General features: G+C 48.2%; 5 protein-coding genes across 5 annotated transcripts; 1 reads left to right on the top strand and 4 right to left on the bottom strand.

The window, feature by feature from the left end:
- Window positions 1-4,136: 4,136 nt before the first annotated feature.
- Window positions 4,137-4,980, bottom strand: J7337_003828 (uncharacterized protein; the record flags this gene model as incomplete). Its single annotated transcript, XM_044821537.1, has 2 exons — window positions 4,137-4,805; window positions 4,843-4,980. The coding sequence occupies 2 exons, from the start codon at window positions 4,978-4,980 to the stop codon at window positions 4,137-4,139; spliced, it is 807 nt and encodes a 268-aa protein (XP_044682870.1).
- A 566-nt stretch (window positions 4,981-5,546) lies between these two features.
- Window positions 5,547-7,439, bottom strand: J7337_003829 (uncharacterized protein; the record flags this gene model as incomplete). The annotated part of the gene is made up of 1 exon (XM_044821538.1): window positions 5,547-7,439. One exon carries the CDS (start codon window positions 7,437-7,439, stop codon window positions 5,547-5,549), a length of 1,893 nt encoding a protein of 630 aa, XP_044682871.1.
- A 1,530-nt stretch (window positions 7,440-8,969) lies between these two features.
- J7337_003830 (uncharacterized protein) lies at window positions 8,970-9,722 on the bottom strand (the record flags this gene model as incomplete). The annotated part of the gene is made up of 2 exons (XM_044821539.1): window positions 8,970-9,655; window positions 9,707-9,722. 2 exons carry the CDS (start codon window positions 9,720-9,722, stop codon window positions 8,970-8,972), a joined length of 702 nt encoding a protein of 233 aa, XP_044682872.1.
- A 2,339-nt stretch (window positions 9,723-12,061) lies between these two features.
- J7337_003831 (uncharacterized protein) lies at window positions 12,062-13,030 on the bottom strand (the record flags this gene model as incomplete). Its single annotated transcript, XM_044821540.1, has 1 exon — window positions 12,062-13,030. One exon carries the CDS (start codon window positions 13,028-13,030, stop codon window positions 12,062-12,064), a length of 969 nt encoding a protein of 322 aa, XP_044682873.1.
- A 437-nt stretch (window positions 13,031-13,467) lies between these two features.
- J7337_003832 (uncharacterized protein) lies at window positions 13,468-14,620 on the top strand (the record flags this gene model as incomplete). Its single annotated transcript, XM_044821541.1, has 2 exons — window positions 13,468-13,504; window positions 13,560-14,620. 2 exons carry the CDS (start codon window positions 13,468-13,470, stop codon window positions 14,618-14,620), a joined length of 1,098 nt encoding a protein of 365 aa, XP_044682874.1.
- Between the last annotated feature and the right edge of the window lie 326 nt (window positions 14,621-14,946).

The raw sequence follows: 14,946 nt of genomic DNA on the forward strand, positions 1-14,946 counted from the left end.
TCGGCCGGTTATCTCATTACAGAGCCGATGTCCGTCATTACAGAGCCGATGTCCGAAACCCCCCCCCCCCCCCCCCCCATATTTTCAACAACATCATTGTGGTCCCCTCCACCAGATGATTGACATCGACACCCAATACCTAGCCTGTCACTTTAACCCTGACGGGTGATCTTAACACACAGTCTTCAATAACTACAGCCCTAGTGAAATCGTGTCCCATGTTGATTTCTACCATGTCCGCGCTCTGAAGCTGAAGATGTCCTCGTCTAGGTATTGGCAAATATTGATCGTGAAGGATTCACTTACTACTCGAAATCATACACTCGTAACCTGAGACGAAACCACCTCGTATCATCTCCTTTCCCAGTATCGCATCCGATACAAGCTGTTGTGTTTGGCCGGGATATCATATCATGTCAAGGGACCTCTATCTGAAACCCCCATTATGCGAAACCCCCATTTCATTGATGTTCAGGAACCTCACTTTGGGCAATCAATCCATTACCCAGTCTCTCATTGGACTTTCACCTACAAGAAAGGAAGGACAATAAAGGCACTTGGGTCATACGATGCATGTGTGACAGTTCGGTCCTAGCATTGTTCTTGAGCCCTTAGTATTCCCAGTTGGAAAGGTTCAGGTACGCTTCCGCTCCAATCATTGGAACAACACCAACGAATACTCCGTAGTGCCAAGATTGTCGTCGTATAGCGATCCAGGCTCTGTGAGTCTTCACATACTAGTTGCTACCCTAAACTTGAGATACTACTGTCGAAGATGAAGGCTGCGCGGTTTTGGTCCAGCTCCCCTGCCTATACAGCCAGACACTTACACTGGAGTACAAGAAAGTAACGTGTCTGCTTGTGGTTGTATGTATGCACAACCGTGTCACTCAGTTATGGTCAAGAGCCAGCTTGAAGTGACGTCAAGGTAGCATCTTTTAATTTATACGATCTGCAATGATGGTTGATACAACGGCGGGAAACGACAATCATGGTAAGGTTGCACCGTTCTACATCGCACTGAAATGAGCTGAAAATTTAATGCCTATTCCTCCGGAACTTGGAAGTATGATTTAAAGTTCGTCAAGCAGTCGATACGAGACATCGTGTGTTGCATCGAGCTGAGTTATCGCTAGACGAAGACCTTCCTTTTCCTAATAGCATCGAGCCATTATCTACAAATAGGATTAACATACATTTGTTACTTCGATATCACTGTCTATAATCATGATAGGGTCAATTACATTCGTCCACAGGTCTGATTGAGAAGTTCATCGAAGGAGTGTCTGGGGAACACAAGTAGTGACCATACACGAAATTACGATGCTACCGTAGATTTGTAGTGCGCCAGACATTTCGCTTAGATAATGTGGTATTATTGTCAGTCTATTTATACATGAAATTAATAGGCTCCAAATTCTGTTACGATTATTGCTGGCGTATCGGTGGGCGTTGGCTCGATTAATTTCGCTGAGTGGCATTCTATCAGAGTCTAAAAGGGTTAGACTATACAGGCGACTAGAGACTTCCTAGACGCCTATATCCGAGTAGAGATGACTTTAATGATCAATAGGTGTTGAGGAAAGCAAAACTAGCACTGCGGGCAATGAAATCCGGTCATATCGTAGTCATGCAAGAAGCAAGATCATGAAGCCACTTCTAAGGAGAGGCCAAGTCATACAACTTCAGTCACGAGGCAATATTTCCAGGACTAACGCTTTAATAAGCTAGTTATGACTTAAATCATGCCCTCGGTATTTCAACCTAATCTATTCCTTAAGAACATCACTCTATTCTTCGAATGCACCACATGCAGTGGGCTAGTAGCTGAAAACTCGGCGTAAAATAGCAGGAGTACTTGCTCAAAATACGCATTACGAAATATATTCACTAACTTATGAGACTTGATTATTTTGCTAAGGAGATTTCTGCAGCGGAGATAGGGTAGTGAAAAGATCATTCATGAGTGTCGTGACAGGTTCGATCAAGTGGCCGTAAGCAGCAGCACGTTACCAGTTATCAGCCACAGAAGATTTACTAGCAAACACCATTCAAGTCTCTATAGCTCAGTTTCTTTGGGTTACTAGCTCTTACGGCCATTCCATGCTTGGCTTGCCGACTGCAGGCTGGATGCGGCCTCATGTAGACCAGATCTTCAGGTCGGAAACTCCTGCACGCTTGCATGTAGTTTAGCTTCAAGTACAGCAGTGCAACACACAGTTAATAACGGTACTAACTTATTATTAAGACCGCAATGACTATCAGTGTTGAGACGCCTTCGGTCCGTGCTGTGCATGAACTAAGACGGTGCTGATGACAAGATGGTTGGAGATCTCGGGCTGCCTTGCAAGCATGAGCAAGGACCATGAGCCAGCGAATCTTGAAGACTATCAGATTCAGCATTCCAGAGCTATGACTCTACTGCTTCACTGAATCGAGTGTTATGTGTCTAGAGTTCGCGTCTTGTTTGCTGCCAATCCGTTGATGACACTCGCTTGTATACTCAAGAGAGACATCTTCCTAGAGACTAGAACACAACACACGACTACATCCTACAGTATTCTCTTTCTATTATTTCTGGATAATACATGGCTGCCACTATTGCCAAGCTGCAGAGTGTTGTCACTTCCCGAGTCCTGTCTGTGCGATCAACTCTTCAGTCCCGGCGGAACGGGTCGGACACCTTTGCCTGTCACAACATGTCACGATCATGCAGACCACATATGACAACTGCATGGATCATGTTTGTACATGGCCGAACCTATTCGGATGTCCCTAGCTCTGTGTTCATCCTCCCCAGTGGCCCAGCCCAGTCCCATCTTGTGACCCCTGACTATCCAAACAAAAAACACACCATAGCTTCCTTTTGACAAACTCATCACATCATAAGACTAGAAGAACACCTAAGTGGAAACAGCCTCTCGATTGAAAACCGCAGTTCTGGACTCAGTGGCGGACGACTTTTTCCAACGTGGGCAACGGCAATCCCTATATCCTGTGACGCCACCAACCTCTTACACCGTAACTTGCAGGGCAAAACCGCATCGTTTGCTCCTTTAATACACCGCTCCATAGCGTCATGCCCGCTCAACAAGAAAGTCTAAAGCCTCTTGTTTTACACCATGGGACCGCCATAACTGTTAGAACGGTTGGAGATGCTAACGCCACCAAGGGCAGATCGTGGCGTTTAGGACCGTTGGCTTCTAGCGTCAGGGGCGGTGACGTTCTATTGGGGAGCGCCGTTTTGTTTGTAACGTCTGGGCTGAGAAAACGCCGGATTTGGGTAAACGCGATAAACCTGTGGATTTGTTCTAGAAGAGACATGATGTAAGTCGTTTGGTGTCATAGAGAGCGAGCTTGATATGAATACAATCAATATATAAGAAGCGGAAGTTGGGGGTGTTTATTGCAGTGCCAGTCCTTTATTCACTCGCTCATTGTGCCGGTTCACAGTCACTCATTCGATTCTTTAGAATGGCCTGGTCACAGTCATTCATTCTCTTGCTTGCTACTTCCAGCATCGCTAGCGTTCAGGCTGGACCTTGCAAGCCTCGTCGCTCGCCGACTTATACTGTACCACCTTACACTGTACCTACATACCCTGTTCCCCAGTCTTCTACTACCAAGACTGGAACTCTCGTTTCTTCAACTACCACTGGTAGTTCTACTAGTTCCCATGGTCCAACTTTGGACTCGAGTACTACGTCTTCCACTCATTCCAAGACCTCTACTACTGAGCCTACTATCTCTATCAGTACTGAAGAGCCTTCAACTACCTCTCATGGATCCTCCATGAGCACCACAGCTACAGCATGTAGCACTTCTTCCATTCCTTCTGTATACTCTGTCACTACAACAACCAACAGCCACATCACAACCTCCAAAATCAGCACAGAAACATCCAAGGACACAAGCACCGCTATGGAAACCTCTACCACAACAGAGGGCAACAATTCCACTCTTTCAACAACTACTAGTGCTGCTGACACAACCTATCCAACTTATTCATTCTTTACAACTTCTGGGGCTTCGTCCACATCACATACAGAAGCCAAAACTTCTGGGACTACGAGCGTGACCACCGCTTCATCCACTACAGAATCTGAATCTACAAAGGAATCGACTTCCTCAAACTCTCACAGCAGCTCATCTTCAATGAGCACCACTGTCACACACGACACCACAACTTCTTCAAGCACTACCTCCGAGACATCCCAAGCCTCCTCAGCTACAAGTGAGGTTTCTTCCACTACAGAGAGCTCATCTACATATGAGACAGCAGAATCTTCGGGGACTACTTCACCTTGCTCAACTTCTGATACCTCAACGTCGTCTGAAAGCTCTACAGCCCCTACTAGTGAGACCACCACTTCCGAATCTTCGGTTACCTCAAAGACATCAACTTCTACACCCTTCACGACCTCAATAGTGTCTTCCGAGACGTCTTCTACTTGGACATCAAGTGAGACTAGCACTTCTGCTACTTCAACCTCTGAGTCTTCAGGTTCAACAACATCTGAAGCTTCCTCCTCCACTCCATGCGAGACTTCTTCATCTACCGTCTCTAGTACTACAACACCTTGCGAAAGTACCACAACGTCTGATTCATCTACCACATCCCATGAGTCATCTACATCGTCACCATGCTCAACTTCCACGATTAGCTCCGAGTCTTCTTCAAGTTCATCAAAATCTTCATCTTCCACTACTCCGTGCACCACCTCAATCCCTACAACATTCTCAAGCACAATCTCAACCAAGTGCTCGACAACCACATCTCCTCCCCCACGACCAACTTGCTTCCGCTACACTATTCGCAAAGATCCACCTCAGGCTGCTGACTGCGGCCACACCGGTCATCGCAACGGCAAGAAGGCCAATGTCCTTGAGTACGGCGACACAGATAGCGTGGAGGCGTGTGGAGAGAGCTGTGCCAAGTTTGATGGATGTAAATCTGTCGTTTACGGCTACAGAGAGCATGACTTAAACCAGCCTTTCTGTGAATTCGTGGATGCAGTTCAAGGGCGGGATGACGAGGATGATACCCCTTGGCAGTTCTATGACTTGTCTTGTTTCAACCCGGACTGTCTCTCACCAAATGAGTGTGGGTATTAGATGTAGGAGTCGTGGATAAGGTTCTGGGGGTTACAGTCTTTGTCGTTTAGGCGAGGCGTTCTGAATTTTGTATATACCACCTGAGTTACTGGCACACTCTTTTCTATAAAGAACTCCCTGCGCAAGCGATTCCATATCTGTATTCATAGAGTTCATCGTCAATTTCCTAAATATTGAGTGCACATCCAAGCTTACCCAAGCCGCCTTTAGTGGAAATCACCCAGTCGAGGTCCAAAATACTCTCCAGGAGTAACTGTCTTAAGAAAACATGATTGAGTTCCATCGCATCCCTCGAACGGGATTCTATTTCCCCACCAGTCTAGATTTATATCATTGTATTGCAAAGTAAAGAATATGACCAGCGCCGAAAGCGCAACGCCAACCGAGAAAGCTGCCGAAAGGATGTAGTTGTACTGATCCTTATCAGTATATCACTGAATGTAGCTGAACTGTGAACTTGCCTTTGCCCACAAAGCGAGATATCGCTTCTTGATATACATCCAAGAGTACCAGCCGATCGGCACAGCTGGCCAGATGTAGCTGATATTATACGGCGCCCAAATCATACCACCTCCAAGGAAAACAACAGGGTGAGTGCTTCGAATAATTTTGTTATTTGGGTACTGTTTCCCGAGCCACCAAAACAGCAACACTAAAGCAACACCAAAGGGAAAGCCTACCAGGGTCTCGACATACTGGCCCCCGGGTCCAAAGAGCTTCTTAGGCCCGATAGTTCCCCAGAGCACAGCAGCAGTGAAGAAATTGTTCAGACCAGGACACGTGAAGCGATAAGGCGCATCTGGCGTACACACACCCTCCAAGTGAATCTGGTACTGTAGAACCCCAATAGAGACGAAGGTGGAAACAAGCGTTGGTACTATTTGTGCCCAGAACGTGAAGCGCGGAGGTATCTTCATGTAGTGTGCCAGCTTCAAGTCTGCGCTGAAGTGTATGGCTTGGGCGCATGATGTGTATCCAAACGTCTTGAAGAAACACAACGCAATGGCGCTTCCTTCGGCAAAGGAGCCCCCCAGGAACTCAGCTATCACGTTAAGTGGGACAGCAATGCCGGTAGTAGCTGATATGATTCCAACTGGTACAACAAAGATGAGACTCAGTATGATGCCAAAGGGTACAACTGCTGGGGTAGTATGTGTAGGCCATTGAGATATGGCAACAATTCCAACAATGAAAGCCAAAGCGAGGCATACCAAGTACCACCATTCCGGGACTTCGCGATATGTCCTCATAAGGCGATCGTGCGCATCTGACACCTGTCCATCTTCTGTGTCTCCCTTTTTAGAACATCGAAAGCTGTTGACGAGGCTCTTGAAACCTAACACGATTTGGTGGCGGTGATAAAGCGCACCATAAGTGAGAGCAGCTGTATACATGGCGAAGAACATCATGTATGATCCTAGATGAGCCGCCGTGAGGAATGCAGGTGAGTATGCCTCGTACTTCTCAGGATCAAATATCCCACGCTCATCTAGAATAGCAGAGATATTGTATAGTCCACCAAAATGATCGAAGGCGCGATTCGAGTTAACAGGGAGGTAAGATGTGTAGTAGCCGTTTCCGTAATAAACCCCCAGAATGACAAAAAACGACAACATTGTACCGCAAAACAGGTTGAAGGTGGTAAAGAATTGCACCATGAGAGGGTCACAGCCCAGTGTGACGATATTCCAGTCAAAGGTCGGGAAAGGATTGAAACCCAGGCCTGTGTGTCCTCCCGTTATAGTTGCCAGATCGCGGTTATTCGGAGATATCCAGGTCATCCAACTGAACCAGGTCAGGCCGGCAAATAGATAGTTGGGAAGCCAAAAGTAGGCAAACATTGCTCCAAATGCAATACTGAAGAACTTGAAGCGGGATGTATTCCAAGTCTTCTTGAAGGGGCCAGGAACGGGCATATCGACTTCATCATGCAATGCCGTATTCAAAGCGATAGAGACCAGTGTTGTTGGCCATAAACAATATGATGGGTATATAAGGAAACGCCTGCAGATACCAGCGAGGCCGTAACCAATGAACTTGGACGAAAGTCCCAGCAGGAGTTGATACCCGATGCTTATCGCGTAAGGCTGGTTGAAGTAAAATGGAAGATACTGTATCCAAACAATGTAATTGGTATACGGCGTACCCATCGATATACTCGACATAATAGTGATCAACATATGCTCTTTCTTATTAAAAGGCCCAGGATTCAGGCCGTGCCGAACACCAAATACAGTCACACCAATATCAGGAAGAGTCTTCTCGAGAAACTTCCCGAACGGATAGGCCAAGAGTTGAGGAACAGCAGTGCTGACACTGATCATTGGTTGCCGGATCTCGAAAAAGCTGTTGATGAAGGAGACGGCGCAGGAGAAGATGATGCCCACAAACCAAGCACGGATCGTGGAGCACGGCATGCTTGGGTCGTCGTGGTTACTGACTATTGCTCTGACTTCAGCATATGGAGAGTTGTGTGTGATGAGTGCTGCCTCGATCTTTATTTCTTGGATTAGAGCTTCATGTCGCTCTGGGTGTTGAAAAATGTCGTCGGTTTCTGTTTGATATGAGTATGTGATAGTCGAATGCTTGTGGGGTGCCATACTCAGGAATACTTCAATCTTCCTAAGGACAGAGAGAGGAAAGTTGGGGTCTCTTTTATGAAGCGTATATACTCTCTTCATTGTCTGAATACTGTGAGTCTATCATCAAGTCTAACCCGACATCCAAACCTACTTTGTGAACATCTTCGAGAGACAAGGTAGACGCAACCTCCCTTGCTTCAAGCAAATCATCTTGAGTTACGTCGAGATCTCTCGCAAAGCCACTCTCGTACCCAGCTGCCTCTCGACTATCCGGAGACGGGCTGTCAGATGACTGTATCCCATGTGAGAATGAGGCAAACATGGTGAAGTTTCGATACTGACTGCTTCTGTAAACTCAACCTCTGGCGTCCTTGACGGACTCTTCAACTCCTGTATCAGCTTGGCCATTGCCTCGAAACATTAATAATAGTTTACATAAACGCAGCAAATTCGAGTATGTTTTTTTGGCAGCGTTGGTAGCGTCTGCTTAAGGTCGAGGAAGCCGAACTAACTATGGCAGATACAAGTTAAGTGCCGGCATGTGTTGATCGTTGTAACATGAACCTGGAGGATGACGTCCAGGTCTACCTCAAGAGATGAGAGAAACACCTTGAATAGTGATTGGATGCCAAACGATACCGCTAAGAAATGAGACACCAATGAACCGCTAAGGCCATAAGCTTAAACCGATGATAACAGGGCTTAGCCACCATGCTTATCTCGGCTTGACCGTTGCCCATCCATAAGGCTTACTGCATCTTGACATGATTTTACTAAGCTCAGTGCCATTATCAACGTTGATCAATGATCTACTGTTTCACAGTGAATGCCAAGTTTGCCACTTGATTTGTTGAGTCTTAATAAACGCAGTCAACAGGCATTGGCCAGCCCTATTGGATAAGTCCACATCAACTATTCAATCTTGAGTGTCTACACCAATCATTCGCTGACTACCGGCTCAAAGACACGGACAGCCTCTAGCATGTGAATTCATGTGCTTGATAGATGAGTGGATTGCCCCTTGGTAACAAGACGGAGTAATGCATCACTTTCAACGAATTTACAATTGGAATCGACATTTACAAGTTGAGAGATGATACTCATAATGGGTACGACAAATGATTTAATGGCAGTCACATAGAAAGATACAGTTCAGTTAAAGCAATTTGATTGACTGATTGACTATAAGAATCAATGAAACCTGGTTATAACACAATAACAAACCAACGAAATCCCGTGTTGGCAAAAGAAAGAAATTCCACTTTTAATCCATTATTGCATGCCGGTTTGCGCAAGAGCGATCCTCTTCCAGTGATCGCGCTCAGCTTCCAGCTTAGCAATCTTATCCTCAAGTTCTTCCAACTTAGCAGCCTTTCGCTCTCGAGACTTTCGTGCTGCAAGAGTGTTGCGAGCACGCTTCATGGCGACGATATCGCTAGGGTCATCGATGACGATAGGGGGCAGGGGCTTATCACGCTTGCGGGCATTTACACCGGCCACAGACGAGTGGCGGGTGGAAGGAGATGTACCCGACTTACGGCGACTGGGAGCAGGAGACTGGCTGTCTGAATCGACTTCATCAGACTTAAGCTCTGGTGAGTTCTCAACACTGTTGGGTTGAGCAGGAGCAACGTTGCTGTCCTGGGGGAACAAGGGAAACCAAGGGTCTGCAGCACCATCGAAATCGGCACTGCCAAAGTTTGGCGACACATCGTATCCATCGAACTCAGGGGACTCGTTGTAGATAGATGGTGAAGTCAAGGCCGTCAGTGCGGACGAGTTAGGTGCAGACATGAAGTTGTCATGAGCAAAAAGATCTTGGGGCGAGATAGTCGCCAGATTGCCAATAGAGCTGGAAGAGCTGCCGCCAAAGTCAAAGACAGAGGGGACAGCAGGTGAAGAGAAAGCCGTGTTGGCCCCGCCATCGAAGGCGGTAAACTCCTCGGGGAGTTCGACGTCTAATATTGGTGAGCTAGTGGTTCTTAAAGTGAGATCACGGATGCACAAACCTGCAGCGTTCATCATCTTGGCGGTTTGTTGCGGGACACTTCCTGTATTCTGAGAAAAGAGAGGGACTGGAGGCCTAGCAGGGCGGTTCTGCTTGTTCAAAGCGGTAGATGACGATGGAGCCGAAGAGGCGTAAAACTGGTTCGTAGGACGGTTTACAGGGGACGAAGAATGACCAAAAGCCTGGAGCAACTGGGCGACTCGTTGATTCTGTGCAGCAGGGGAGACAGGCTGTTGGTGACGATTGTGCAGATGAGACGAGTGACGACGCTGAGATTGCAGCGAGGTAGTTGACCGATTAGGGGGCTGAGGTGGATCGAACAAGACAAAGTCCTGTTGTGGTGATTCGGGACTCTGTAACTGTTGCGCGGATTGTGCCGGCAGGCTGGAAATCGTGGAGGGAAGCCATGGTGACTGGGGATCCGTGGTGAAGACTGGAAAGTCTTGGACTGAAATGTTGGCGGTTGTGAGAGAACTTGAGCTGAAGCTATTCAAAGCAGGGCTAGAGTTCAGGTCGACCGAGAGGTGAGCTGAACGGGGTGGTTGAGTGGGGATTGATGCGTTAAGGTCCTGGGACGTAATTTTGACGGAGGACTTGGGAATAACGGGGGAAGGGGGTGATTTAGAACATCTTGACGATCGCCTTACGCGTTTAACTGTTGATGATATTGTATTGTGATGATGATTTGGGGGTGGAGAGAAAAGAGAAGAAGAAGAAGCCTCAGGATGGGAAGATGGAGACAATTTGTATTTCTCAGGCAGCAATCCCGCAAGGTTTGTGCGCTTTCGCTGTAGGTACAAGCCCGGAATAATGGGGCAGAGTCTGACACTAACAATCTCTGACCTGGCCTTGGTGGGGTTCGCGTTAGCAGATAACTTGCGCTCTCAGGTACTGTTCCAAAAGCGCGCCCTTCGGACAGACATGGGTCCGGGCAATGAGTCACACTTTTATACGCCAACCTTAATAGGACTGGCCGATTTCTTGAGTGCAACCAATTCTGAGACGGCGCATCCTGCGCAAAAGCACCAAGCCTCCACCATAACTGGGACTACGACTGAGGTGCCAGGGTGCATTCTGCGACTCGAACATGTTGGCAAGCCTCAAAGGGGGCACCCAGGCACCTTCGGTGTGTTTGATGCACTCTGCCACCTCACCTTGTGCCTCGTCTCTTCTCGATATGCACTCTTCCCCGTCCTTTCGCTGTGCTGTGTTGCCTGGATGCATGCTGGCGCAGGCCTGAACTAGCGAATGCCCGCCGTGTAAGCAACAAGCAGTGCCCCTGCATCCAAAGCCCCAATTGGCCGAATTACTTTTCCGCCCTGTTGGCTTGAGTGGCTTCTACCAATCAGCGTCTATGAACGGGTACCGAAGCCGCCTTCACAGAGTTCAGATGTCCACGACAACTTACAGACCGACCGAGTCTCATTACATGAACGCTGTTGCAGCAGTGAAAGCTTACGAGGACAATGATGAAGAGGACAACGAATCCTCTTCCAGGGGCATTCGACTCGACGCAGCCGCGCATTCATTCATGCATCTCTGATTAGCCCATTACAATTTCGGTGTCTCAGAATTCTCATTCCGCCTTCGAGTCTGCCTCCGGCCCGTCCATCCATACAGCCACGCATCGCTGCGATGATCGGTCAAAAAATGTTGGCGGCCTTTTTTTCCCTCAATAATTTCCCGATATTTCAGTCGCAACCGTCCTAGCCGACCACAATACAGTAGGTGAAATGAGAAACTGACGCATATTTCAAGGATATCACACTGTGCCTGAAGAAATGCGTCTTTTCTTCCATATTAGTCGCGGCATCGCATTTCGTATCTGAGAGCCAGGGAGCTGGCCCTAACCTCGAACCATCAATAAGCCAACATTTTGCCTGCATGGGCTGAGATCGAAGGATTCAGACTGGATTCAGCCCACTCGTATTGCTGTTCTGCCTTTCCACAGCGCATACTTGGGAATGTCCCATCAATTCGCTATCTTTCCTGCCCTGTCTGCGTATCCGTATCATGTTCCTGGTTCTCAATTGAGTTCCCAACATTTGACAACACCCTCATTGAATTGTAAACTATGGGATCCTATCACGGGCTAAGGCGCTGCGCAAAGCTAGTCTAAACAAGAAGTGGATGGTATCTTACTTTCTTACCAAGCATCTTGAGCCTTTTTCAAGGTTGTTCATGTACTTTGGACGCGCAAATGCCGACCCAATTCGTATAAGCTTCTTGGCTTGGTGTTTTGCGGAGCCACCACATTGGGATATCGCTCGATGTTGTCCATGTTCTAATTCCGTTGTACGGAATATCTTCTCAATTTCAACCTCCAATACTTGATTCCCCAGCGAACCACCAGCCATTAATTCCCTAGCCTGTCCAAGAAGGAATCAGCCTGTTTCTTGGCCCTCCGTGCCGCCATATCCTCCCTCCGCTTTTCAATCTCCCGTCTCCTAGCCTCCTTCTGCTCCTCTCGGGCCCGACGCTGCTCTTCCGTCTTGCGGCGCTCTTCCGCGAGCCCCTCCATCTCCGCCGTTCGAGTCTCTTCGTCCTTGCTGAACTTGAAAAATCCCGTGCCTTTCGTGCGGATCTCCCAGTCTGCGTCGTAGTGTTGCGCTGGCGGCGGCGTTGCGCTACGGTCTCGCTTCCGCGCCAGCTCTTGCATCTTCTCCGGGTCATCGGGATTGAAGGCCATAGACTGAATCGCGTCGCCGACGATGAGATTGCTGGGTGCTGCTGGTCTTGCAGACATGCGCTCGAGCTCTTCGGCTCCTAGTAGACCTCGGCGCGCTCTGCGCTCTAATCTGTCCTTCTCTGCTTTGGTAACTTTTCGCAGACGGCCAAACTCATCTTCATACTCGACCAATTCGCCGCTGTCGTCGGCTCCGTCTTCATCGCTGCTTGTCTCATAATCTTCCTTCCCTTCTTCTCCTTCCGCCCATTTGCGATCGAAGTCTATTAAGGGCGCTGCTTCATTCTCTTTTGGCACGTAATCTCCTCGCTTCATTGCAGCGTATAGTCGTGCTTTTTCCTCCATTCTGCGCTTCGCTCGCGCCAACTCCTGAGTTTCCTCCTCTGTGCCAGTGACCTCCTTCAGCTCCAGTTTCTTTGATGCATCAGACCCTTTGCTTCGTTTTGGTTTTGTCCCTTTGAAAATGTCATCTTTTCCTTCCTTCCGAGGTCGTGCGCGGCCAGCAGATGTCGCCCCTGATGAATTATTTGACATCAGTGATGTCAGTTGAGCAGTGAAGTCGAGCGAGCTGGTTAATGTTGCATCTCGCTTTTGTTTCTTGACTGGTCGCTGACCATATAAATTCGGATCTTGAGGCATCCTTTCCGATATGTGTTGCGGTTTGCGTGTGTTCTTGTGGCTGATAATCGTTGATCATAGAGGAAGACAATGTTATATCGCTGCTTTAGAACGAAACAGGCCCATCCATACTCAGCCTGAGGCAATCATAGTTGACAACCTAAAGTACTGAAGCAACAACTTTGAGTTACTCAAATTACTACGCTTGATTGATCTGCCACATATCCACAGCTTTATTATCACCTATAAGATCTTCTAAGATATTGATATCATGAACAAAGTGGGCTCATCAATTGGTTATCCAATTGGTTGCTGTTTAGAAGTCTCCGATGTTGTAGGGTAATACACCGCGGGGTTATGGTGTGCTCATATCACCACCGTCTTCAGTGCCCCGCCATCGGAGCTTGACTTTATTCTTTCACAAGCTTCGTCAACAGTTTCTCAGTGCAACAGCAACAATGGCCGCTCCCAAACAAGTTTTCATTGGAATTATCGGTAATTGAAACGCCAAAGCTATAAAATACTACAAACTAACAACTGTCACCAACAGGCGCCGGAGGTGTCGGCAAGGCCTTTATCGACCAGCTCCAATCCCTCGCTGCTCGGAAGCCAGCACCGAAGCTGAACCTCGCATACATTGCCACGAGCCGCAAAGCCCTCTTCAACGACGACTACTCTCCCCTTAACATCGGCAACGTCGTCGACGCACTTGGCTCCTCTACCAAGGCCCCTCTCGCCCTCCCTCAGGTCGTCGAGTACCTGGCCAAGGCCCCCGCCAAGAGCGTTCTTGTCGACAACACCAGCTCTCAGGATGTTGCGGAACTTTACCCTCTTGCCTTGAGCCGAGGCATCAGCATCGTTACACCCAACAAGAAGGCCTTCTCAGGCTCATACAAGTTGTGGCAGGACATCTTCTCAGCTGCCGAGTCCTCTGGAGCCCGTGTCTACCATGAGTCTTCCGTCGGTGCTGGTCTCCCCGTTATTTCCACTCTGAAGGACCTGGTTGAGACTGGTGACAAGGTTACCAAGATCGAGGGTGTCTTCAGCGGCACCATGTCCTTCCTATTCAACTCTTTTGCTCCTACCGAGGGCCAGGGTGGCAAGTGGTCTGAGGAGGTCAAGAAGGCCAAGTCATTGGGATACACTGAACCTGACCCCCGAGACGATCTCAACGGCCTCGACGTCGCTCGCAAGCTGACCATCCTTGCTCGTCTGGCTGGCATCCCCGTTGAGTCCCCCACTTCTTTCCCCGTGCAAAGCCTCATTCCCAAGGAGCTGGAGTCTGTTTCCAGCGGCGATGAGTTCCTTGAGAAGCTCCCTGCCTTTGACTCTCAGATGGAGGAGACCAAGGCTGCTGCTGAGAAGGCTGGCAAGGTTGTCCGATTTGTTGGTAGCATTGATGCTGCTTCCAAGCAGGTCAAGGTTGGTCTGGAGCAATTCGACCGCTCGCACCCTATTGCTGCTCTTAAGGGTAGTGATAACATCATCAGCTTCTACACCGAGAGATATGGAAGCAACCCTCTGATTGTCCAGGGTGCCGGTGCTGGAGGTGATGTGACCGCCATGGGAGTGACAGCTGATTTGATCAAGGTCCTGTCGCAGATTGCATAAAAGTCCATATTGAATAGCCAAATTAAAAGTATCAAGTTTGAAGCCCCAATGAGAATTTACGTATTTCCAGTTCGTTGTGTGTTATCATGATTAAAGTGACGCTTTGTCTATTCCTGTTGCTATTGCAGCAGCATGTGGGTTCGTAGTGACAACGCTATCGCGTTCGGAATCGACAATCGCAGGTGGGTTCGTATTACTGATATTCCTCCACATCCAAAGGAAGAGGTCGAAGATCACGAGAAGAAGAACAGGTATGAACAGCATAAGACCAAGGCCGAGCTATCCGTAAATCAGTCACAAGCACAGGGGAAAACTCGGTCGATCTT

Source organism: Fusarium musae, chromosome 3 (genome assembly GCF_019915245.1).
Source record: "Fusarium musae strain F31 chromosome 3, whole genome shotgun sequence".
NCBI classification, from domain to species: Eukaryota; Fungi; Ascomycota; class Sordariomycetes; order Hypocreales; family Nectriaceae; genus Fusarium; species Fusarium musae.